Here is a 26,826-nt window from a genome sequence, read left to right as displayed (position 1 = left end):
GATTCCTGTCTTCCACCGTCTAGCTAGGATTTTGATAGACCCCGGTGCCACCCATTCCTTTGTTAATCCTGATTTCATGTGTGGAATTGATATTACCCCTATTAGTTTGCCATATGATCTAGAAGTAAGTACTCCTACGGGGGACCAGTGTTTGGTTAATAGCAAAATGTATGTAAATTGTGAAATCTGGGTAGGAAAAAGGAAGTTATTGGGGAATTTGATAAGTTTGGCCATTAAGGGGTACAATGTGATATTGGGCATGGATTGGTTAGCTAGGTATGATGTCCAGCTAGACTGTAAGAGGAAGGTAGTGGAATTTCGTATCCCTGGGGAGGCGACCTTAAGGTTAGATGTGAGGGGCAGTCTAACCTCATTTGCAATGCTTTCGGGTATTCGGGTTAGGAAACTATTGAGTAGAGGGGCACAAGGGTTCCTAGCCTTTCTCATTAACACTCCCACTGATAAGTTGAAAGTAGAAGATGTTCCAGTAGTGGGTGAATATCCGGATGTGTTTCCTGATGAATTAGTGAATCTACCACCGGAAAGAGAGATAGAATTTGAGACTAACCTGTTACCGGGGACTTCATCTATCTCTAAGACCCCATAGCGTATGGCACCTGCTGAACTCAAGGAGTTGAAGTTGCAGTTGCAAGACCTTCTAGAGCAGGGTTTTATCCTTGAGAGTGGATCTCCTTGGGGGGCACCTATTCTCTTTGTTAAAAAGAAGGACGGGATATTGAGATTGTGTATCGATTACCGAGGGTTGAACAACATGACTATTAAGAATAAGTACCCACTACCCCACATTGATGAGCTGTTTGACCAGTTGCAAGGTGTAGTGATCTTTTCAAAACTAGATCTTCGACAGGGGTACTACCAATTATTGATCCGAAAGGAAGATGTGCCTAAAACTGCCTTCAATTCTCGGTATGGGCATTTCAAATTTGCCATTATTCCCTTTGGACTGACCAACGCCCCTGCCGCTTTCATGGACCTAATGCATCGGGTCTTCAAACCCTACCTGGACCGATTTGTCGTTGTGTTTATCGATGACATTTTGGTCTATTCGAAAACCCATGAGGAGCATGTGCAACAACTAAAGCTGGTTTTTCAAACCCTGAGGGATCACCAGTTGTATGCCAAATTTAGTAAATGTGAGTTTTGGCTGGAGAAGGTTTCTTTCTTGGGGCATGTGATCTCGAAAGAGGGAGTGGCTGTAGACCCGGCGAAGGTGGAAGCAGTAACTGAGTGGAAAAGACCTGATAATCCCATTGAGATCCGAAGTTTTCTAGGGTTGGTAGGTTATTACCGTCGATTTCTCGAAACTTGCCAGTCCTTTAACTGATCTGACAAAGAAGGGTGGTCGATTTCTGTGGAGTGATAAATGTGAGGATAGTTTCCAGGAGTTGAAGCGAAGATTGACCATGGCCCCTATTCTGGCCTTGCCTAATAGTAAGGACTGTTTCACTATTTATACCGATGCCTCGAGGGAAGGTTTGGGGTGTGTATTGATGCAAAACCAGAATGTGATAGCCTATGCTTCTAGAAAACTGAAAACCCACGAGCAAAATTATCCCACCCATGACTTAGAGCTGGCCGTAGTTGTCTTTGCTCTGAAAAAGTGGAGACACTACCTATACGGGGTGATCTTTGAGGTCTATTCTGATCATAAGAGTCTTAAGTACCTCTTTTCTCAAAAGGAGTTGAATATGAGGCAACGCCGGTGGATGGAATTCTTGGAGGACTACGACTGTACTATCAATTACCATTCGGGTAAGGCTAATGTAGTAGCTGATGCCCTAAGTCGGAAGGCTCAAATGTCTGGTTAATGGTCAAAGAATGGGAAATGTTAGGAACCGTTGGTGAGTGGAATCCTAGATTGGAACATAAGAAGATAACCTTTGGGAATATCCATGTGACATCCAAGCTCTTGGGTCGAATCAAAGAGGCTCAAACTGAGGATCCAATAGTTCAGAAATGGGTGGAAAATGTGAAGAAAGGGGAAATTCCTGATTTCAATCTGAATCCTAAGGGGATATTGAAGTTTAAGAATCGAATAGTGGTGCCTAACGATGAAAATTTGAAACGAGAGGTTCTGGAGGAAGTTCATCGATCCAAATATATAATCAATCCGGGTAGTAATAAGATGTATCAGGACCTACGACAGTTGTACTGGTGGGATAGAATGAAGAGGGATATAGCTCAATACGTACGAACCTGTCTTGTGTGCCAGCAGGTTAAGGCTGAACACCAAAAACCTTCTGGATTACTGCAGCCTCTGGAGATACCCGTATGGAAGTGGAAAAATGTGATACCCCGAATTTTAGGACAATGTTTTTCCCTCGTTCTTTTAAAATTTTGATTTATTTCTTTTGCTTTGTTTTAAAAACATTGTTTTTTTTTGGACACTTTAAATTTAAATCACAACCCTAGTTTTACTTGTGACTAAAAGGTTATTATGTAATTGAGTTTATGTATGATAATGCATATTTTATTATAGGTAATTATAGTGATTGGGTGATTAGTGGAGTAATTGAGGTGTAATTAGGTTTTTGGAATATACCAAGTATGTAAATTGTGGAGTAAATTGGTAGGATTGTGAATTTAATTGGACCATAGCGTGACCTTTGGTTAATCACAAGTTGCTAGACTTCCTAAAGGTTCCATGAGATTCTTAAGCTCAATTTTGATTGGCTAATCAAAAAGGTAGTTGGACTTTGACCAAGTGACTTAGTATTAATCTAACTCAGCAAGACCAAAGCCAAACAAACAAGGGAACTTTCGGCCAGCTTTTGGGAGAAAAGAAGGAAGAAAAACCGAGAGAAAATAAGAGGAAGAACAAGAAAAATTCTGGTTGTGGGCAACTCATCCAACAAGCTTGGGAGTTAGAGCAAAAGAAAGCTAAGGAACTTGGCTCTTGGAGTGCAACCTTGGGAACCAACCTTTGGAAGGTAAAGCAGCTTTGAACTCTTGTAAAAGCTCGTAGCAATTGAGTAGAAATGGTGATTGTGATGTTGTAAGATGCTAATAAGGGTTAATGATGGTTTATATATCACTTTTGTGGGTTTGTATAGGAAGTTGAGGTAGTAAATCAAGCCCGAAATAAGAAAATTAGCATTGGACTGCATGAATTCCAGTTTTCGGTTTTAAAGATACTCTGTTTTGTCCCGTTCTGTTCGACCATGATGGAGGCCGAATTAGGCTTAGTACAAAACATGAAAGTTGGAGGGAATAATGTTTTATAGCTTCCTGTAAAATTTCAGCTCAATCCAAGCACTGTATCACGTGAAAAGATAAAAATACCCCTGACTGTCATAGGTAGAGCTCTGTGGCCAGTTTAGACATTTCACCAATCTGACCACATTTTTTCACCCTGATCCATACTGAATTAGCCTTTGGTCAAAACACATTTGCCCCTCATAGTGAAAGAAAACAGAGCAAAGAATCCGGCTCCCTCTTCCTCACTCTTGTCGATGATACCGAGGCAGGGAAATGGAAGTGAAGTGGGGTTGTTGTGGTTAGTGGAATGTATATATATTGCAGTGTTTTAGTGGAGTTGAGCCGGAAATAGGAATGGAAAGTGCTGGAATACATAATGGAAATGGAACCGGCAGCAATTGGAAATTTTGGAATGAATCTTGTTTAAGGTTTCCGTGGCTACATGGTAAATCCAAGATAGTGGAGGGCCAGTTTGGTCTTTTCACAACTTGTTCGACCTTCCACTTAGGTTCTCACTCATAAACTAATTCCAAAATCTACCCCGGATGAAATTCGATAGCCTACTAGTATACTAACCTTGCAAAAATTCAATTATCGAAATACAACGTCCTAAGAATAATTATAAGGGTTTTGAACCTAAATTGTTTTTATCTCAGTTCTAAATTTAACGTTATTAGTGTTACAGCCCCACCTTCCCCTAAGGCGAACCAAAGGGGTTAGCGGACTGCCTGCCCAGCTCTCGCCAGGACTAACGAGCAGTTACATGCGATCTAAAACGTTTTGAAAAAGTAAAAGCGTGCTCGGACAAGCCACAAGTATCAAAATAGCAAAATAAAAAAAAAACAAAAACGATGAATAGTGCCTGGAACAGGGGAATCCGGCCGGATTAGCGGCCGGATTCTTGGTCGGATACTGTCCAGTGGCTAACTTCCGGATTCAAAATTTTCCCCAAGCAATCCGGCCGACAATCCGGCCAGTTTCTAGCCGGATTCCTGGCCGGATTCAGTCCAGTGCTCTTCGGTCAAAAATTTTTCTTTTGCCGTTTGAAAGCCGAATCGTTCCGAAGTCCAACCAAACATCAACCAAACATGAATACATTGAAATTCAACATTTACAACCACATTGGCATGTCAAAAGCTATTCGTCATGAATACACATGTTCGGTTTGCCAATCAAAAGATGAACCCAATACACATTAGGGTTTCATGCAAAGAGCTATTCAAAATAGACATATACATGGCTCAATTTGGCAACCAACAAGTATGATCTTCCAAAAATGATCATTTTCCTGTAAGGAAAACAAATGGAACGGAGTGAGCTAACGCCCAGTGAGTTACTACCACATAAGCATCCAAGATCACATAAGCATAAGCGTTCATTTCAAGAATGCAAATAAGAAGCAAAACAAATCGGTAAAAGGATACGGACGGCTCTCAAGAGCCCATTTCCACGCTTAGATTCTTGATCCAACTTCATTGACCCTCCGTCAATGTTAAAAGTACTAAACCGTAGACCTCACTTCACTTCCATTCCTTCCACCCAACATACCCCAACCGGGCCCGCACTCCAAGCAGTAGCTTTAGGTGATACTCGAGTACACCGGAACCAAGGGTCCCATTACCACAAGATTCCCTTTTCAGTCCCCGTGGCTAGTCAATTTTCACGACCAAGCCCTCGCTGGCTCGATTCAAATGACTACCAACGGGGTCGATCTCAGTAGTACAGTAGGGCCGTTGGATACTCGTCCAATCGACACCCAAACAATATCCCATGTATGGAATCCAATAACTTATATATCAGTACAGTAATACAGTGAAACGGTAAACAGTCATTCACAAGAATAAAAGGAATGAGGGCGGTCAAGTACACCCTCACCCTAATCATTTCCAATAGCCAAACAAGCCTTCAAGGCATCACAATCACATATAGCAAAGCCACATTATAAACATCCAAGTGAGTAGTATACTCACCACTCACGTAGGTGAGGTTTCATGCACCGTCGTCCAAAGTACGTCGTGCACTAACGTCACGCCCTAGAACACGTAAACAAATACCATAAGACTCGATAACGAGTCATAAAGCCATGCCAATCGCAACCCCAATAGCGTTTCATATGCATATATAAGCATGATAGCAAACCAGAAAATCAGGAAATGCAACTATATTAGCCCTAACAACAAAAACAGTTTTGGCCTCCTAATGCGGTAATGGCACAACATACGCTACGCTTATCGGATGAGGGTGTAAGACCCACCATCTTGAAGCTAAAAGACAGGGATACAACAATGTAGAAGGCCACTCAGTCCAAATCCTAGCAAAACTAAGTGAAAAAATGCAGAATACCAAACCAGAACCGTAATTGCAGGTTTACAAATCACACTATGCTGTAATTAGTCCAACTCAGTCTATACGGGTCCAAATGCATTGATTCCAAAGGTATACGGTAGCTAAGACATCAAGCTACATTTCATAAGAAGAAACCAACATCCAAATCCAAAGCAATTCCAGTCAAAACAGACGATTTCAAGCGCTGTTCGCACATTCTGATCAACCCAGAACAGCAACAGTAAAATCGACATATGTCACTCTACACTACTCCAAATGACCTGAAATGTTACAGACACCTCAAACACATCAATACCTACAACTTTCATGTTTTAAGAAAAGGCCAATTCGGCCTCTAACCATATGATACAAAACCGGACAGAAAAGGGGGTTATGAAACCCTAACTTCCTCAAATTCCTTCCAAACCCAAAATTGATTGCAATTACCAATCATTTACATCCACTAGAGTCATAACCCCTCATTACCAACCATCATAAATAACCACAACATCATGATCACATTAAACCAGAAAATTCCTCAATAAAATAAAAACTTCACCAATTCATCTCAAACCAAGATATAAATCACAAATTTCAGCACTTTAGCCACCACTAGGCACAAATTAAACATCATTAAGTGTAGGAGGAAGTGTAAGCACCACTTACCAAGTAAACAAGAGAGAGGGAGTTGTAGAACACCTTAGCTTCCTTAGAAACTTCACCAAACAACTTACTAGCACCTAATGGAAGGATTTTATGGAGTAGAAACTAGTTTATGTGATTGGTTTTGGAAGATTGAGCTAAATGGAAGCTAAAATGGTGAAGAGTTTCTTCCTTCTTTGCTCAAGAGAGATCCGGCCACCAAGGAGTAAGAAATGGTGAATTTTGTGGTAATTTTAGGATATTTAACCAATTGGTCAAAAGGTCAAAAAAAAGAATAGTAAGTCATAAGTCACCACCAACCTCATAGTGACACATGTCACCACTTTAAATGCAAACCTATCCTTCTTTCCCCCTCTCACATCAATCACTTCACATTCTCTACTTATCTCCTAACACCCGATAAATTTTACACAGTATCCAAAACTTAACCTTATTGGCCGAATTTTTCCGAACTTTTCGCACTAGTGGGGCCCACGTCCATAATATATCCGTAATTTTTCAAAAACTACCCAATGCTAGAAAAATCATCTAAAAACTATAAATACTCATAAAATCCACCAAGAAAATTTTCCTAAGCCAAAAAAATGCAGAAAACATGCAATTAAAGGGGAAAAACCCTAGGAAAATTATTAGGGAAAAAAATACGGGTTCTCACAATTAGCACTTAAAAATAATTATCGAAATTCTTACGTCCTAAATATACTTAGGATACTTGTATCATTTTTGTCTAAAATTTATCGATTGTATCTTAATACTAAGGTTTCTATTTACACTTAACCTTACTCGGGAATAAAATTAGCTATCGAAATTTAAGGGATTTATTTTTAAGGAATAAATTTAATATAACTCAAGAATTATTAATTTAGTGTAGCAAAGCTAGGTAATTTAATAGTTTAGCACAATTATATTATTTTGCACATGAAAATTATTTTTACGTACTTATTTAAAACAAATGAAATAATGCTAGAATTTATGAAAGAATAAGAACTACGAATGAAATATGCACTGATATTTATAAGCGAGTGAAAGTAATGCTAGAAGGGATTAAGGAATACGAATACTAGATAAAAATGAAATTGAAGTATGCATTGGTATTTATCTGCAAAATTCAAGGTTCTCACAGAAACTACTGATTTCAATTTTAGTCCTGAGGGTATTTTAAAATACCGAAACCGAATAGTGGTGCCGAAGGATGAAGCGTTGAAAACGGAGATTCTAGAGAAAGCCCATCGGTCCAAGTACACAATCCATCCGGGTAGTAGTAAGATGTATCAGGACCTGAAAGGAACCTATTGGTGGGATAATATGAAGAAGGAAATCGCCCTGTACGTACAGAAATGTCTCGTTTGCCCACAGGTTAAAGCAGAGCATCAAAAACCATCGGGCTTGTTACAACCCCTTGAGATACCCGAATGGAAGTGGGAGAACATTACAATGGACTTTGTTTCGGGTTTACCACGAACGCAACGAGGATACTATGCCGTTTGGGTAATCGTCGACCGGTTAACCAAATCGGCTCACTTCCTGCCGGTAAACATGAAATATTCCATGGACAAGTTGGCCCAGCTGTACATGGACGAGATCGTAAGGCTACACGGCGTTCCAGTCAGTATTGTCTCCGATCGAGACCCACGTTTCGTATCTAGGTTTTGGCAGAAATTCTAGGAAACGCTAGGGACGAAACTCAACTTGAGCACGACCTATCACCCTCAGACGGATGGACAATCTGAGCGAACCATCCAAACTCTCGAGGACATGCTACGAACTTGCATTCTAGATTTTGGAGGCAACTGGGGTCAACACATGACCTTAGTAGAGTTTGCGTACAACAACAGCTACCATTCGTCGATTCAAATGGCCCCATACGAGGCACTATATGGACGAAAATGCCGATCACCGATCTTGTGACGCCCCGAAAAGTATGAGAGTGAGAACCCAGAAATTTTCTAATTTTCTAGGGTTTATTTTATTTAATCGCCCGCCTTTTCTACATTTTCTTTATTAGAAAAATTCCCCAGATAAAGTTTATGAGCAAAGATAGTTTTAAAATGATTTTTCTAGTATCGGTTAGTTTTTGAAAAATTAAGAGCGTATTTTGGACGTGGGACCCGCTAGTGCGGTAAATGCATTATATTTTTGACAACTTGTTGGAATTTTGTATTAAGTGATATTATTTTACAAAGTGTTAAGATATTTGTATTGGAGAGACAAAAAGATAAGTTTTAAACCTAAAGGTGACAAGTGTCACCATCTAATTTAATCTTGGACTTTGACCATTTGACTTTACCTTTACCTTTACCAAATAAATACAACAACTTGATCAAAATAAGCTTCATTTTGCAAGCTTCTTGGCCGAATGTTCTTGCTCAAGAAAGAAAGAAAAGCTCTCAATTTCTTCCTTCTATTTCTTGCTCAATCTTCAAATCCAACCAATAAAACTCCAAATCATTCCATAAAATCTCTTTGCTAAGTGGTCTTGAGGTGTTTTGTGGAGTTGTTTGGAAAGCTAAGGTGATTTGTTGCTCTATCTCTTGTATGGCTAAGGTGAGTTGTGAAGAACCACTCTCCTCCCTTAATTGATGTTCAATTCATGATTGGTGGTGGTATAAGATGCACTTTTATGGATTATATCTTGATTTTGGTTGAATTGGTGAAGTTTTATAATTTTTGGGGATTTTTCTGTTTTCATATGGATATGATTATGGGGTCATGTATGATGATTGGAAATGATGTTTAATGACTCTAGGAGGTGGAAAAAGTGATTAATTACAATCAATTTCTGTTTTGGAAGAAATTTCAGAAAATTAGGTTTTGTGAAGGAACATTCTGCCCGAATTTTTAGCTCCTAGTTAGAGGCCGAATTGGCCTTGGCTTAAAACATGAAAGTTGTATGGAATGACATTTTGGAGGTGCCTACAAAATTTCAAGTCAATCGGAGTAGTGTAGAATGAGAAAAGTCGAAATTACTATTGCTGTTCTGGTTTTACCCGAATGTAAGAATTGCGCCTGTAATTGGTTGTTTTGGCTGGAATTGCTTCCGAATTAGTTGTTGAGGTCTTCTGATGAAATTTATCCCTGTTTCTTAGCTTTCATATGGTTTTGGAATTTCTGGATTTGGACTTGGATAGCCTGCTTTATGATGTTTCCCCTAGAATGCGTTCTGTGAATCTGTTTTTGTGATTCTGGTATGGTATCTTGCATTTTTGACCTGGTTACACTCGAAACTGGGTTGAGTGACCTTCTGTAATATTGTATCCCTATCTCTTAGCTTCGAAACCGTGGGTCTTGCACCTTCATCCGACAATCATAGCGCCTTTGGTACCATTACCGCAAAATGACGTCAAAACCATTTTTCTGGTTTTGAGCTTAACTTTCATTTCCGGACTTTTCCCTAGCTTGACTTGTACTAGCTACTTGGAGCTTGCTGAATGGCTATTGGATGAACTTGTTGTTGTGTGTGTACCTTTGGGTTGGAATGAGGAAATAATGAAGCCAGGATGGCTGGAAAAGTTAGCAAATTCAGGGGAAGTGCTGTCCGAACTTTGAATGAACTTGTTTGCATTGAGTTTGTGATTTAAGACTTGGATTTGAGCAAGGCAATGATATTTGATGGATGATTTCTGAGCCATGGAGGTGAGTGACCCTAAACTATTTCCAAAGTACTTGTGAAATGTTTCTTGCATTATGTACTCGATTGCATCTCATGCGTGCTTGCATGTGAATTCATGACATGATTTGGCTTCAATGAGTTCTGGGAAAATCTTGTGCTGGACACCAACGTCTCCACCATTTTCGTGAGTTCGTGACATGACGGAGCAAATGGCTCCGGAGCTCAAAAAGGGGCTCCCTCCTAATGTTAATGTTAATGTTAAATGATCTATTTGAGCGTTGGGTGTTCAAGTGCTGTGATTTCACCGGCTCACGAGAGCACTAAACGAACATTTGATCTCTGAATCATGACATCATCGAAATGATCGAAATGCAACATTGTGAAATATATTTGTTTAAGGATTTTACTGGTTACTCGCTGAGCTTCTAGCTCACCCCAAAAATATTTTATTCCCCTCCACAGGGCTCAAGGCGAAGGAAGGCTTGTAGTACTTATTCCTGTGACCGGATGAATTATCTCATGTGTACTTTGAATTTGGGCTTCCTCTTGTATAATAGTTGGATCATGGATCAGAGTGGCGCAGTGGAAGCATGGACGCTTCGCTTTTGATATGTAATTATTTATTGGAGAATTTGATGTAATATTTGAGTTTTATCTTGTAATCTGTTTGAGGAATGTAGTGAACGATTGAGTCCCGGCGAGAGCTGGGCAGGCGGCCCGCCGAACCCTCTGGTTCGCCTTAGGGGGAGGTGGGGCTGTCACAGATCTACTGGGATGAAGTTGGCGAGAGAAAGGCATTAGATCCAACCACTATTCCATGGATGGAAGAGGCTCGAGAAAAGGTCAAGTTGATACGGCAACGACTCCAAACAGCTCAAAGCCGACAAAAGAGCTACGCAGATAATCGAAATAAAGACTTGGAATTCGAAGTTGGAGACCATGTGTTTCTCAAGATCACACCCTTACGGAGTGTCACAGCAGGCAAAGGAAAGAAGCTCCAACCGAGGTTCGTTGGACCCTACAAGATTCTCCAAAGAATAGGTACGGTAGCGTATCGGTTAGAACTGCCATCCAGTCTCTCTAGAATTCACGATTTCTTCCACGTCTCGATGCTCAAGAAGTACTATCCCGACCCATCCCATATCTTACAACCAGAGGAGATCGACGTAGACGAATCGCTTGCTTACGAAGAGAAACCTGTCCAAGTGCTTGACCGGAAAGTCAAAGAGCTAAGAAACAAGCAGATTCCGTTGGTTAAGATACTGTGGAGAAACCATGGGGTAGAAGAAGCTACCTGGGAAGTGGAAGAAGAAATGCGAAAGAAATACCCTGAACTTTTCGTGAGTTAAGGTGAGAAATTTCGAGGGCGAAATTCTTTTAAGAAGGAGAGAGTGTGAGAACCCGTAATTTTTCCCATTTTCTAGGTTTTATTCGGGTTACTGGCATGTTTTCTGCATTTTCTTTATTCGAAAAGTTTCTAGATAATTTTTATGAGTAAATATAGTTTTTAGGTGAGTTTTCTAGTATTGGTTAGTTTTTAAGAAATTAAGAGCGTATACCGGACGTGGGACCCACTAAGGCGAAAAGTTTGAAAAAATTCGGCCAACTAGGTTAAGTTTTGGATACTGGGCTTAAATTATCGGGTGCTAGGAGATAATTAGAGGATACCTTATGGATTAGAGTGAGAGGGAACAAAAGGATATTCATGCATTTAATGGGGTGACAAGTGTCACCATGTGATTAAATCTTGCCATTTTGACCACTATTCATGCCTTTACCAAATTAATATCAAAATTCACCAAAAATTCACCATTTTTCTCCCTCTCTTGGCCGGCCTCTTCAAGCAACAAAAGAAAAGAAAACTCTCCACAATCTTGTCTTCAATCTTGTCCAATCTTTCAATTAAACCGATTAATCTTCCAATTACTCCATAAAACCTCTTAGTTTGGTGGAGTTAAGCTTGGTGGTGAAGTGGTTTGGAAGCTTAAGGTGTTAAGTTGCTTCTTTCTTGACTTGGCAAGGTGAGTGGTGGAGGAACTCCTTTTCTCTCTTCAATAATGCTTAATTAGTGGTTAATGTGAGCTTAAGTGATGATTTTAGTGGTTATTTGTGATTTTTGGATGAAATTTGTGAAGTTTTATAATTATTGGTGATTTTTCTGTTTTCATATGATTATTATTATGGGATCATGTATGATGATTGGAAATGATATTTAAAGAAGCTAGAAGGTGGAAAAAGTGGTTAATTGCAGGAAATTTCTGTTTTGGAAGAAATTTGGAAAGTTAGGGTTTCATGTTCTTACATTCTGCCCGCACTGTAGCTCATAGTTAGAGGCCGAATTAGCCTTGGATTAAAACATGAAAGTTGTAGGAAATGATATTTTAGAGATGCCTACAAAATATCAGGTCAATCGGAGCAACGTAGCTTAAGAAAAGACTGAAATGCCCCTGCTGCCCTGGTTCTACCCGAATTTGATAATTGCGTCTGTAATTGGTTAAGTTGGTTGGGAATGCTTCTGATTTGGTTGCTGGTGCCTTCTGATGAATTGTAGCCTTGTATCTTAGCTTTCGGATGGCATTGGAATTACTTAATTTTGACTTAGGTAACCTGACTTATGGTGTTTGAACCAGAATGTGGTTTGTGAACCTGTTTTTGCGGTTCTGGTTTAGTATCTTGCATTTTTGACCTAGTTACACTCGAAACTGGGCAGAGTAGCCTTATTCAAAATTGTATCCCTATCTCTTAGCTTCAAAACGGTGTATCTTTCACCTCCATCCGATAATCGTAGTGCCAATGGTGCCAAAACCACAAAATGATGTCAAAAACTATTTTTTTGGGGTAGAGCTTAATTCCATTTCCGGATTTTCCTGGTTTACTCTAGTGCTTATGTATTCTTATGGAGCCCTATTTTGGTGGTATTTGGACTTGGTTTATGACCGGTAATCGAGTCTTATTGTACTTATTTGAATGTTTTAGGACGTGACGGTGGTCCAAGACGCTCTTAGGCGGAAGTGCATGAAATATCATTTGCTTGATTGGTGAGTGTACCACTCACTTGTTGTTTATAATGTGGCTTTGGTAAATGTGAACTTGATGCCTTGAAGGCTTATTTGCTTCGTTGAACTTAATTAAGTGAGGGTGTACTTGATCGCCCTCACCCATTTGGTATCTCATATGACTGTCTTCTGTTTTACTGCAATGACTGAATGATACATGAAATACTGAATTGGTTCATGAATTTGGTGTCGCTTGGACGAGTATCCAACGACCATTACTGATACGACTGAGCTCAACCCCATTGGTAGTCAATTGGATCGAGCCGGCGAGGGCTTGGTCGTGAAAATTGACGAGCCATGGGGACTGTTATATGGAATCTTGTAGTAGTGAGACTCTTGATTCCGGTATACTCGAGTATTACCAAATTTCTACTGTTTGGAGTTCGGGCCCGGTAGGGGTATGTTGGATGGAAGGAATGGAAGTAAAGTGGAGCCTACGGTTGGTTACTCTTAAACATTGACGGAGGGTCAATGAGATCCGATCAAGAATGCAAACGAGGAAAAGGGCTCTTGAGAGCCGCCCGTATCCTTTTATCACCACTATTGATGTGTGCCTTTGCTTACTTTTGATGAATTGGAATGAAAAGCTTTATGTTTATGTGAACTTTGCTGTTTGAGTGGTATTATCTCACTGGGCATAAGCTCACTCTATTCCCTTTTGTTTTCCTTACAGGAAAATAAATACTTTTGGACTGGATTTGATAATTGGTTGCCGAATTGAGCTAGATGGACATATCTTTTGTATAGCTCCTTGATTGAAAACCTAAATGTACTTTTGGGTCCGTTTCTCTTTTGATTTGGCAAACCGTACATGTATCACCTTTTGAATAACTTTTGTATGCCACTTTGGATTGTATATGCTTAATTTCAAATGTAGATATTTGGTTGATGTTTGGTTGGGTTTTGACGTGTCGGTTACTATTCATGGCCGACTCCGGTTTCATTTTTTTTATTTTGACATTTTGACTTGTTTACGCGCGTTTGTATGTTTCGGAACGTATTAGATCGATGTGAACTGAACCGTTAGTCCTGGCGAGAGCTGGGCAGGCAATCCGCTAACCCCTTTGGTTCACCTTAGGGGAAGGTGGGGCTGTCACACCCAAAGTCACACACAAAATAATCTCATTTCAGTAGCCATTCCATAGGTTCAAACTCATACAAGTACAAAATTAAACAAAGTACATGTCCGGAAACGAAATGTAAGGCATAAATCAAAAGATAGATTTGCCGTCAATTAGCGTAACGAGCACAACTGAAGCTACACTTATCCGATTGAGGTGAAATTTATACCATTTCGAAGCTAAGACAAAGGCCTACAACTTTGATGAAGACCACTCAGTCCAGTTTGTAGTGTATCTAAGTCAAAATCGCAAATGACAGAACCAGATTCTCACATTCGGGCTTGTTAACCGCCTTATGCGTAAATGAGAATAAATCAGGCTACCGAAGTCCAATCGAGGAAATTCCAGAGGTGTTGGAAAGCTAAGACATAGCACTACAACTTTTGTGTTTTGGACAAATACTAATTCAGTACGCATCAGGGTGAACAGACGCGGTCAGATTGGTGAAATGTCAAAACTGTCCCTAAAGTTCTTCCTATGGCAGTCAGGGGTACTTTTGTCTTTTCACACGCTACATTACTCGGATTGAGTTGAATATTTACAGACACATATAAAACATCATTATATACAATTTTCATGTTTTGTGTTAAATCTAATTCGGCTTCTAACATCACGAACTGGAACCGGACAGAACTGATGCTTGAATTTCCAGAAATCTGGAATTTTCTACAATTCAAGTTATAATTCACATTTTTACCTTAAAACTACCACTACTTTCTCCTTTACAAGATTATATACCATATATATACATCATATAACACCTAACCCACAAGAAATATAAGTGAATAAATCAAAATCCTAACTCAATATTCCTCCCTCGAATCATCAAAACCATTTGAAACTAGCATCACAAGCACAACTCTAACATTAATACCCAACTTAATCATGATTAATGGAGAAAGAAAGAGTGATCAGCCATTATACCTCAAGACAAGACCTTGCAAGAGTGATCCTCCACTACTCCTTGAAATTTTTGGTTCCTTAAGCTTCCCAAGCTTCCAAACTAATGATTAATCGGTTTAGTTTTTCTTGTTTGCACTGAAAAGGTTGGATTCAAGGTTAAAAATTGAAAAAATCTCCTCACTCTCTTCCCTCTCCTTTCTCTCGGCCAAAGCAGAAAAAAAAAAGAGGGAAAATGAAGCAAAATGGATGATAAGAAGGTAGGACTTTGGCTTGGTCAAGGAACCATGAAAGACCAACACTTGGCACCACCAATTCCATCCAAAATTTTTTTCCTTTTCCTTGCATTTTGGGTCAATAATTTCGGCTATAAAGGCTGAGGATGAGGGAGATATTTTGCAACAATATCAAAGGTATGTGGTGGTAGGGAAGTGGTAGTCAAGTGGTATGTTCAATCGGTAGTGATCGATACCCATCGGTTTGAGCCGATTTTTCTTAAATCGCGTATACTAGGGTTTTAACAAACAATTCACTAACTTATTATTATCACCTCTATTCATACACTTAGTATCATCTAAAACTCACTCATAATCACCAAATGTGATCCACACTCCATACCGGATAGTCACACCACGGATAGGCATAAAACCCTAATTCGCGCCTACTTGAAAACGAAAAGGAAAAACCCTTACTTCTATATTCATTTGCACTTATTGTGGGGTGATTGGGTAGTAAGGCTATTATAAAGTAATAATTTCCAAGGAAAGGAATTTATAAGAAAATGTGCGGGATTTTACAATTCCATTAAAGTAGGGTTTCGATTAAAACATGAGAGATTTAAGAAAATCGATTAGTCACCAGTAACTAGGTTTTTTTTTTCTTCTTTCTTTTTTTTTTTTTTTTAGAATTTAGGGTTTCTAGTCTTTAAACAAAACGAATTTAAGGGTTTTAAATCAAAACCAAAAACTAAACAATCTCCTAACATTCTGTGTATCACAAGTGGTCTTCATCAAAGTTGTAGGCCTTTGTCTTAGCTTCGAAACGGTATAAATTGCACCCCAATCCGATAAGCGTAGCTTCAGTTGTGCCCGTTACGCTAAGCGACGGCAAATCTGTCTTTTGTTTTATGACTTAAACTTCATTTCCGGACATTTTCCTAACTTGATTTTGTACTTGTACGACTTTGAGCCTATTGAACGGCTATTGAAATGAGAAGATTTTTGTGTGTGACTTTGGGACTGATTGAGGAAAAGAATGAAGCCATAAATGGCTGGAAAATAGGTAAATACAAAGGACGTGCCGCCCAAATTTACGTTCGAAAACTAGGTAGATATACTTGCGACTTGAGTAAGGCTTGAGAGCGAATACCACGTGAACCATCTAGGATATTTGCGTCTTTTTTTATCGAGGTATATAAGTTAAAACTTGGCCGAACTTGCACCCTTGAGGAAATGGAAATAACGACTACTTGAAATATGTTTTCCTCGTTCTTTCGACTCCAATGGGAGTTCTAAAGTTTTAACCGCTTCCTTACCGAAACTAAACGAGTGAGCATGAATTTTTCGGGATTTGATAAGTATCTTGAATACTACATAACGAGTTGCATTTACTTAATTTTCTTGAACCTATGTTTCGAACTCTAGAAAGGTTTACATTGGTAAATGATATTTTATCGCAGATTTGGACTCTAACCAAGGAGTTGGACCGGAACGTGATTTTTTTTTTGAGAGGCACTAGACTTTTGGTGAGTGCTTCCAAATACCTTATTGAACTGAACACTTGTTTTCAATACTTGACCAATGTGATCAAATGATATGTGATTGGTATGATCGGGCAAGGGTGTACTTTATCGCACTTGCCCTAATGTGATGTGTACTCGTTATTATTGCAAGTGACTTGATATACTTGTGCGTGACTTGTAAGTACTGGGTGGCAGTATGTACCACACTCGATCCGAGTGGGTGGCACCTCTCATTCCCGTCTCCATACTTTTATCTTGATTCAGTCGATTGGAGATGTTATCTCATCGAATTCTTGGGAACCCAAACCCCACTGGATAGTTAATCGAGTCGAGCCGGTAAGGGATTGGTCGATTAGATAACGAACCATGGGTAGTTAGTGATGTCGAGTGGAGTGTTATCTCCTCGACTAATCAGTATGTTCGCGTATTACCACCAATGTTTATTGTGGAGTTCGGGCCTGGTAAGGGGTTTGGTTGGTGGATGGAGAATGGAGTTAAATGGTGCTCTACTGGACTGGTTACTTTACTTAAAAGTTGACAGAGTGTCAACTACTATTTGATCAAGCTCTGGTGAAGCAATGGGAACTTGGCTCCTGAGAGCCATCCGTATCCTTATACTTTGACATGATTATTGCTTATCGGATTCTTGTTTCTTTTGAAAAACAAAACACTTTATACTCGTTCATTTTGAGATTTGCTACTTGAGGCGTTATTGCTCATTTTCTTGACTTGTTATTGTGACGACCGCACTTCTCCCAAGGGCGAACCCAAGGGTATCGGCGGGCCGCCTGCCTAGCTCGCGCCAGGACTCAAAACCTAAAGTAATAAAACTAGATAAATCGAAAGAGCACTATATACAATATATACAATCCCCAAAAAAGTTCTAATTACATTATTCAAAAGTACCTGCTCATACTATTACATCCTTATAATTATAACCAAAACCAAAGAGTAGACCCTAAGGAGGGTCCTGATACAAACCACCACAACAAAAACAAACATCCTAATTGTCCAACTATTACAAGCAAACCTAACCCTACTAGTGTATGTGCCAAAAGTCCCCGCGTCGGCCCCTGCTAAGGAAAACAAAAGGAAAAGGGTAAGCTATATGCTTAGTAAGTAAACAGGGGCAAAAGTATAAATTTCACGTAACAACAGTTACATAGTAAGAGTAAAGCAAAAGCAGAAAAGTAACATCACAGAATAAGGATACAGGTGGCTCCAAAGCCAGATCGTTTGCCATGTGTGACCTCCTGCCGACACTCCGTCGACTACAAATAATGGTCCGTAGAACTTCACTTGTACTCCCACCGTACACCTTATCACCCTCTCTGGCCAGACACCTCACAAACTTGCTCGAGCGAACGAAATTGAGCTTGGTTCACAAGCTCGGGTCACAAACTTGGTCCACATAATCGGTGAACCGGATTCACAAACTTGGTGACCTCAAACCAGGTTGGACTGACTCCGACCAAGCCCTAACCGGCTCGAATAGTCCATCTAGGTCATGAGATCGGGCCCCAAACTCACAAACTTCACAAAATTTACTCAAAAGTTACCCCGAGCCACAAGCTCAAGGGGTTTAGTTCCAAAATGATTCATATACATATGCCATGTACAAATATGTGCGTAAATTAGGGTTTAGGTCGAGTGCGATAAAGTACACCCTCGCCTAGGTACCCTTTTCATACATATCGAAACACATAAGCAACTAACACATAAGAGTGGCCTGAATACTTACCCAACGAACAAACGAACAAAAGAACAAAAGTTCGAAATTTGTGCCGCGAGGAGTAGCTAGTAGGCCCCACCGGCTCCACCTAACTCACCACCGTCTGAAATAGAAGATTGCGTCACATAATATCATAAATGGCTACTAATATGCCTAAAACAAGCAAAACGGCAAAATCGGCACATACGAGTGCGGAAACGGCATACGGAAACGGAAATGGTAACCTAATCGCTTTGCCGTCAAAACTGTTTTGAGCCTAATTGAAGCTACGAGTGTCGGATCAAGGTACATGAGGTACCGTTACGAAGCTAAGAGGAAGGGTTATAGTTTTCATGAAGACACCTCAACCCGGATCTAAACGGAAATAGGTCGAAAGTACAGAAAACCGTTCCAGGAATTCGCACTCTAGAGTAACGAACAGGGTATGTTTGCTGGACCATAACTCCCAGCTCACAAATCCAAATCAGGAAATTCCAAAGGCATTAGAAAAATGAGACATAAGGATAAAACTTTGATGTTTTGGCCAAGACCTCAATCCATTCAGAACAGAACGAAAGTTGAGTGTCAAAATACCCGTCAGAACTGTCCAGATTCAAGGCAGTTTTGACGATCGATCTTGTTTTGGTCATAACAGGAGCTACGGAACTCGGATTTCGACGCACTTTATACCATTTCGAAGCCAAAACCAAGATCTACATTTCTTATGAAGGAGTTGACACCCATATCGTACGGAATCAAAACGGAAAAAATGCACGGTCAGAGGCTGACTTCAAAACGCAGCACAAACCAATGTTCAAAACAGGCATGAGTGTTTTGTCTATAACTCAGGATACACTAATCCGTTTGACCTGAAATTTTGCAGGAATATTCAGGACATAAGAGGTTACAACTTTCATTTTTTGAGGAATATCCATACGTAACATCAAGAAAAATGAAGCCAAAGTTCAGATGCTGAACTGCCCTGATTTTCCAGTTTTGCCGGTTTTGCGCGCCGCAACCGCACGGTCCGTTTCTATGGTTCTTATACCAGTTTTCCAACCCAAAATCCTACCAATGAAACACACATATACCAGCTTCTAAAAGGTCTATTCATGGTCCGAAATTCTCTCCTTACCTTACCACAAAATTACCAAACACTAACCATAATCCCTAACCTCACTTCATTAGCACTAAGGAACTTGATCTAACATCCAACTAACCAAACCCTATCCAACTAAACATTAGGCAAGCTAGACTAACCTAAGAAAGCCTAGGGTTTCTTAACCCAAATCCGTTTTTGTACCACCAACTCATCAACCCAAAGAAACCAATCATCAAACACAACCACTACAATCTTCATAGCACAAAATTAAAGCTAATTAACTTATTTAGCATGAAACCCTAATTCTTTCATAAGCTTAATCAAAATTTCAGCAACATCATCATCATAATTAAACCATGAAACTTCAATATAAACATCAATTCCACCATACAAATCCATAATCACAACAAAATACATCACTTTCATAGCTTAAAGATTAGAAACCCCAAAATTTTAACTTTCAAAGAAGATGATTTACCTTTGATTCAAGCTTTGTAGATGATCACCCACAACAATCAAGTGCTCAAGTTGTTTCTCCAAGATCCAAACTCAAGATTGAAGAGCAAAAATGATGCACCAAAGCAAGCTTTCCTTCTTTTTTTTCTTTCTCTCCCTCTCGGCTCTCACTCTCTCTTTCTCTCCAAGTTTTGTTTTGTTTTGTCTTGTGATTAGCCTACAAGTCTTAAGGTAATAAATAGTCAAAGACCATAGGAGATATTTTTAGGCTAACCAATCACATAAAAATGCTTTATTTGCCTTTTAACCCTTGCACTTCAACTTAGCTTTTATCCTACTCTTGCCCTCAAACTTTTGATAATCTTTCAATTAACTCCATAGGTCATAACTTAATCTAATCTAAAACATGTAATCATGCTTAATTACTTCACTAATCACTTTCTTATTTTAATCACCTATACTTAAACATTCTTTCTCCATAATAAAACAATCAAACAACAACTTTTATAACTTTGGCAAAATTAGGGTTTGTAAACCCCACTTAAGCTTTCTAATAAATTGTAACACTAGAGGTTTGCTAATCTAGAGTTTGCTAACCATATCAAACTTGCTAAACCTTTGTAAACTAAAACAAATCCTAAACTTACGTATGCCAAAACACACACTAGAACACCGAATATAAATTATAGCTCGAACCTACGAATAATAATACATACATAAACTAGGGTTTTCAATCTTAACCAAGATTAGGGTTTTCTCCTTAGCCCTAGAACCCTAATTTCACCACACCGAATAATAAATCACCCTAATATCAACTTACAAACTGACTGGGGCCTCACAGTTATGCTCGCTAATTTGCTACATTGATATTTGTACTTCTAAAAATGGTCAACTTGTTATTTGGAACCTCACTGGGCTTTTAGCTCATTCCACGCCATTTGTTTTCCTTACAGGGGGTACGACCGAGGCATGAGACGTGGACAGACTAGCGTAATCTAGTTGTTTTTGAATTTTGAATTGTACTTGCGCTAGCACCCGACTAGGGTTGGTTGTACTTGAATTGTAAATGCTTTGAAGTATTTCGGGTGTATAGAAGCTTTGTATCTTGATTTGTCCATCGATGTATATTATAAGGTTGAATTGCGATGTTACTTATTGTCTATGGATGTATACGTGAGATACGAGTGAGTGAGTCCTGGCAAGAGTTGGGCAGGCGGTCCGCCGAACCCTTTGGTACGCCCTAGGAGGAGGTGGGGCCATCACAGAAAACATCACCATGGACTTCGTTTCTGGATTACCTAGGACACAAAAAGGACATGATGCCGTTTGGGTGATCGTTGATCGGTTAACCAAATCGGCTCATTTCTTACCTGTGAATATGAGGTATTCCATGGATAAGTTGGCTCGGTTGTATATGGATGAGATTGTGAGATTACATGGGGTTCCCGTGAGTATAGTTTCCGACCGAGACCCTCGATTTGTATCGAGGTTTTAGTAAAAATTTCAGGAGACCTTGGGAACGAAACTGAACCTAAGCACCACCTATCACCCTCAGACGGATGGACTGTTGGAACGAACAATTCAGACCCTTGAGGATATGTTACGAACTTGTATTTTGGACTTTGGAGGCAATTCGGGTCAATATATGACTTTAGTGGAATTCGCCTACAATAATAGTTGCCATTCGTCGATTCAAATGGCACCGTATGAGGCTCTTTATGGACGGAAGTGCCGATCACCGATATACTGGGATGAAATAGGAGAAAAGAAGGTCCTGGACCCTACAACCATTCCTTGGATGGAGGATGCCCAAGACAAGGTCAAGTTAATCAGTCAGAGACTCCAAACAGCTCAAAGTCGCCAAAAGAGCTACGCGGACAACCGAAGAAAAGATTTAGAATTTGAAGTTGGGGATCGTGTTTTCCTTAAGATTACACCATTGCGAAGTGTTACTGCTGGTAGAGGGAAGAAACTCCAACCCAGATTTGTAGGACCTTTCACGATTCTCCAACGGGTTGGGAAAGTAGCATACCAACTCGAGTTGCCGCCAAGCTTGTCCCGGATTCACGATATTTTTCACGTGTCAATGCTCAAAAAGTACTACCCTGACCCGACTCATGTTGTGCAATTAGAGGAGATTGAAGTTGATGAAGCCCTTACCTACGAGGAGAGACCTGTGCGTGTACAGGATAGAAAGGTTAAGGAGCTGAGGAATAAACAAATTCCCCTGGTGAAAATTCTATGGAAGAACCACGGAGTTGAGGAGGTGACTTGGGAAATGGAGGGTGAGATGAAAAAGAAATACCCTAAGCTGTTTAATGATTCAGGTGAGAAATTTCGAGGACGAAATTCTTTAAGGGGAAGAGAGTGTGAGATCCCGAAATTTTTCTTATTTTTCTAGGCATTTATTTTAGACTTTTGTGCACTATTTCTATGTTTTCTTTATTCTATGAATTTTCTGGGGATTTTCATGAGAAAATATGATTTTTAAGTCATTTTTACAAAATAAGTCATTTTCTGTGTTAATGGTGGTGTACAGTTGAAGTGGGACCCATTAGTGCGTTAAGTGTGGTAAATGTGATGAATGTGGAGAAGTTTTATGTACGGAGATTATATTACATGGTATTATGAGCTAATTAGAGGTTAGCTAGTTTAATTAAGTATTGGAAGACAAAGGAATGAGATAAACTTGAGAAAAGGCACATGTTGCATTCTTATTGGAGGTTGGACTTTTGACTAGTCTTTCCTCACCTTTACTAAATCAATTTTTGACCAAAAATCATCTCCATTTCCTTCCTTTTGGCCGTGCAACTAGAGAGAGAAGAAGAGAGAAAAGCTTCTTCAATTTTCCTTCATTTCTTGCTTAATCTTGTAAATCAACCATTAAAATTCCAAATTTCTCCACATAAGTAAGTTGATAAGCTAGTTTGAGAGCTTTGGTGGAGCCATTTGTGAAGAAGAACCACTAACTACCTTGCTTCTTGGAGTTGACAAGGTGAGTTGCCAAAATATCTTCTCTTTGATGATGATAATGATCAATTATGGGATTCTAGTGGTAAAGCATGTCATCTTGTGGATTATTTCATGAATTATGGTTGAGTTGTCCCATTTTCTTATTTATTGAGGATTTTTCTGTTTTATATAGTATATTATAGTTAGCCATGGAATGATAGCCTTATATTGAGTAATATAGGACCTCTATGTGTCAATGGTAGTTTGTTGCGGAAATTTCAGCCTTTAGCAAAAAATTTCAGTTTTAGGGTTTTATATATTTGGGGCATTTCTATGGTTTGCTCATAAGTTTGTAATTGGTTGAAATTTAAGGGTATTGTGACCCTAGTAAGGTGTATTGACTGGCCTACCGACTGTGTTTGCTCTGATGGTCCTTTTGTGTGAACATTGGTGATGAATGATAGGTTGGAAATGTGAAAAATTAAAGGGGAAATGCTGTCCAATGTTAAGGAGATTTAGTAATCTTGAGTTGGGAGTGATTTTGGGTAGAATTGAAGAGGTTTTGCGGTTGCTCATACCTAACACCCACTGTCACTCCATTTTACGTTTAGTTATATTATACTGGTAACTCATTATAATGATTTGACTCGTGTTCGGGTCTCAATTGTGATTTTCTTGCTTGTTATAGGTCGTGTCGGTGATCCGGGGCCTACGTCTGAAGCGAACTTGTGTATTTGCTTATTTACCTCGGTGAGTGTACCATTATATGGTCTAATGCTTAAATGACTGTTTATACTTGCAATGTGAACTTGAATGGCTTGAATGAGACGAGAGTGTACTTTATCGCTCTCGGTCTCTTATTGGTACTACTGTTACTGTTTAACTGTGCAATCGTATCTGTGTATGTTTTGATATTGTTTGGGCTATGCTCGACAACTTAACTGTGATATTTGAGCTCATACACCATTGGTCGTTATTCGAGTCAAGCTAGCAAGGGCTTGGGCGAATCGATAACGGACCTTGGGTTCACTATTGGTCGAGTGGAGTGTTAACTCCTCGACGTTTTGGTATACTCGAGTATTACCCTCTTTGTTACTGTGAGGTGTTCGGGCCCGGTAAGGGGGTGACCGGTGGAAGGAATGTGGTGTAAAGTGGAAATCTACGGTTTGTTCTTCTCTTCAAAGGTTGACGGAGTATCAACGGGTTTGAGATCAAGTACGGCAAGTGGAAAGTGGCTCTTGAGAGCCAATTGTATCCTTTTATATTGACTTGTTTCCTTATGAGCTTTGGATAACTATGTGAGAGTATGTGTTTACTTTTGTTGGTACCTCACGAGCGTAAACTCACCCTCGTTATTTTGTTTTCCTTACAGGAATCATTTTGGAATCGTGTTTGAGAAAACGAGTTGAGCTAGTTAGGCATTTTGTTTTTTTGTATAGCTCCTCGATTATTGGGGAAACCCTAACTGTAATCGATCAAACATTCTCTTTTGATTTGTACTTGTAACACTATACTTTTGAGAAGGTGTTCTGTTATGTTATATGATGTATATACTACATGGTATGTTTCTACAACATTGGTTTATAGTCTCCTTGTGTTTTGGTCAGAATTTCAAACAATTGTGGAGTTGCGCAAAATAGGAAAAACCTTGACGTGGGTACTGTTCATCAAATCCGGCCAAGTTCTGGCCGGATATCAGGGGAAAAGAAAAAATTTTGGGTTTGGCCTCTGGCCTGAATCCGGCCAGGGCAATCGGGCCAGTTTCCAGCCGAATTGACAGGGGTTTTGATCCCTTTTGGTTTTGGCCACTGCCTCCTATCCGGCCAGATTCTGGCCGGATAGTGACTTGGCAGGCACTGTTCACCCGTGGCAATTTTCGTTTCTTCGTTTTTCGTGACCATTTAAGCATTCGAACGCTGTGTTATTATTCATGATACATTTCTTGTGTGTGAATGACTTGATAAGTTTCGATAGTTCGTTTTATCGGAATTTCTCTTGAAAGTTAGATAGGTTTTGTATGTTTCGTCTTCGTAGTTCTGGCGAGAGCTGGGCAGGCGGTCCGTCGAACTCTTTGGTTCGCCTTAGGGGGAGGTGGGGCTGTCACATACAAGAATCGAGAGAATTGAAAGATGCGAAGTCGAGCAACAACCTGAACCTCGGGCTGAAGGAGGGGATTTGGTAGCGATGGCAATTCAGCATATGACTAACATTCTAACTCGGTTGGTAGAGCAGCAGGGTCAAACCCCTGTTAACCAGTCTAGGGACCCTGAGATAGGGGAAGATAGGGTCCAAGAGCGGTTTCAAAAGTTTTCTCCTCCCAAGTTTCTTGGAGGGCCAGACTCGGAAGCAGTAGAGTGGTGGTTGGAGACAATAATTAATATTTTCGCTACTTTGAATTACACAGAAGAAAGGCAAGTGAACTTTACTGTATTCCAATTGGAAGGACCAGTCAGAGATTGATGGAATGTAATTAGGGCTAAGTGGGAGAGAGAGCAGACAGCATGGACCTAGTTGAACTTTGTACGAGAGTTTAACGATCAAAATTTTTTACCGATAGTTCAAGAAAAAAGGGAAGACGATTTTATTAGGCTATGTCAGGGAGCCTTAAGTGTATCTGAGTACGAGACTCAGTTTACCAAGTTATCCAACTTTGCTCCGGAATTGATAGCTACAGAGCAAAGGAGGATGAGGCGATTTGTACAGGGATTAAATGTATAACAACAAAAGGCTTTGGCGGCGGCACAAATTAATACTTTCACGGAGGTTCTTGAGAATGCTCAAAAAATTGAAATTACAAGGGCGCAAGTAAAATAAAAAAAAGTGCCCCTAGTGGAGGTTAAGGGTAGGGACAAGGTAATCGGGGTATGCCACTCCCTAAAGTGGGTCGAGGAGCAGGTCGTGAAAGAATTTCGGGAAATCTAGGAGAGTTACTCCCAGAGAACCCTCAGGTGGAAGAGGACAGATGAGAAGTGCCTCACAAGGAGGACAAACATCAGCCCCTCGATTGTCTTGCGGGTATTGTGGAAAGTTTAATCACACTGAGAATAATTGTTGGTGTAAGGCATTAAAGTGTTTACGGTGTGGTAGTACAGAGCACCAAATCGCAACCTGCCCACTTACCAGTGATACCCAGCAGGGCGATAGGTCAAACCCTAGACCGACCACAGTAGGAGGGACCAGGCCAAGGGTACCAATCAAAGTATATGCCTTGGACCAACAGCAAGTTTCTGAGCTGTCGGAAGTAGTGGAAGGTACGATCCCTATTTTTCATCATTTGGTCAAGATTTTGATAGACCCCCTAGTGCAACACATTTTTTTGTCAACCCTACTTTTATGTGTGAAATTGATGTGAAAGCCGAGAGGTTGTCATATGATTTAGAAATGAGAACACCTATGGGTAACCAATCTTTACTAACTAACGAGATGTATAGAAACTGCGACATTTGGGTTGGTAAGCCAAAATTGGTATTCGACCTTGTAAGTTTGGCCATTAAGGAGTATGACGTTATTATAGGAATCGATTGGTTAGCTCATTATCATGCTCGAGTAGATTGTCGAACAAAAGTGGTTGAGTTTTGTATACCTAGTGAGGCAACCCTAAAACTAGATGTGAGGGATATTTTAGCCTCATCTGCTCTTATTTCAGGAATTAGGGCAAGAAAATTATTAAGTAATGGGGCACAGGGGTATCTAACCTTTCTAGTTAACACCCCAGGAGAAAAGGTTAAACTAGAGGATATGCTGTTGATAAATGAATATCCGAATGTATTCCCAGATGAATTGGTGTCATTGCCTCTCGGGAGAGAGATCGAGTTTAAGATTGATTTGGCACCTGGAACTACTCCGATCTAAAAAATCCCTTATCGGATGGCACTCGCTGAATTTAAAGAATTGAAATTGCAATTGCAAGACTTGCTAGAACGAAAATTTATACATGAGAGTGAGTCACCTTGGGGCGCTGTAGTGTTTT

General features: G+C 39.9%; 1 protein-coding gene across 1 annotated transcript; it reads left to right on the top strand.

Annotated features, from left to right (window-relative positions):
* The first annotated feature begins 610 nt into the window (after positions 1–610).
* On the top strand, positions 611–25,316 carry LOC140014606 (uncharacterized). The gene is made up of 5 exons (XM_072065673.1): positions 611–789; positions 1,334–1,494; positions 1,854–2,290; positions 21,835–22,231; positions 25,084–25,316. The coding sequence occupies exons 1-5, from the start codon at positions 611–613 to the stop codon at positions 25,314–25,316; spliced, it is 1,407 nt and encodes a 468-aa protein (XP_071921774.1).
* Positions 25,317–26,826: the final 1,510 nt, after the last annotated feature.

This window comes from Coffea arabica, chromosome 9e (assembly GCF_036785885.1).
Source record: "Coffea arabica cultivar ET-39 chromosome 9e, Coffea Arabica ET-39 HiFi, whole genome shotgun sequence".
Classification (NCBI taxonomy): Eukaryota; Viridiplantae; Streptophyta; class Magnoliopsida; order Gentianales; family Rubiaceae; genus Coffea; species Coffea arabica.
The sequence above is the reverse complement of the archived record's forward strand: the minus strand, read 5'-3'. Positions and strand labels throughout refer to the sequence as shown.

What these genes read in the sequence shown, in the direction of transcription:
- LOC140014606 (XM_072065673.1), top strand. Translation starts at nt 611, where the DNA reads ATGGCACCTGCTGAACTCAAGGAGTTGAAGTTGCAGTTGCAAGACCTT. An exon ending in TGCAGCCTCTGGAGATACCC is followed by an intron (nt 2,291 to 21,834) that starts GTATGGAAGTGG and finishes GTTTTCCTTAAG; the next exon opens with ATTACACCATTGCGAAGTGT. An exon ending in TAAGCTGTTTAATGATTCAG is followed by an intron (nt 22,232 to 25,083) that starts GTGAGAAATTTC and finishes CTCGGTTGGTAG; the next exon opens with AGCAGCAGGGTCAAACCCCT.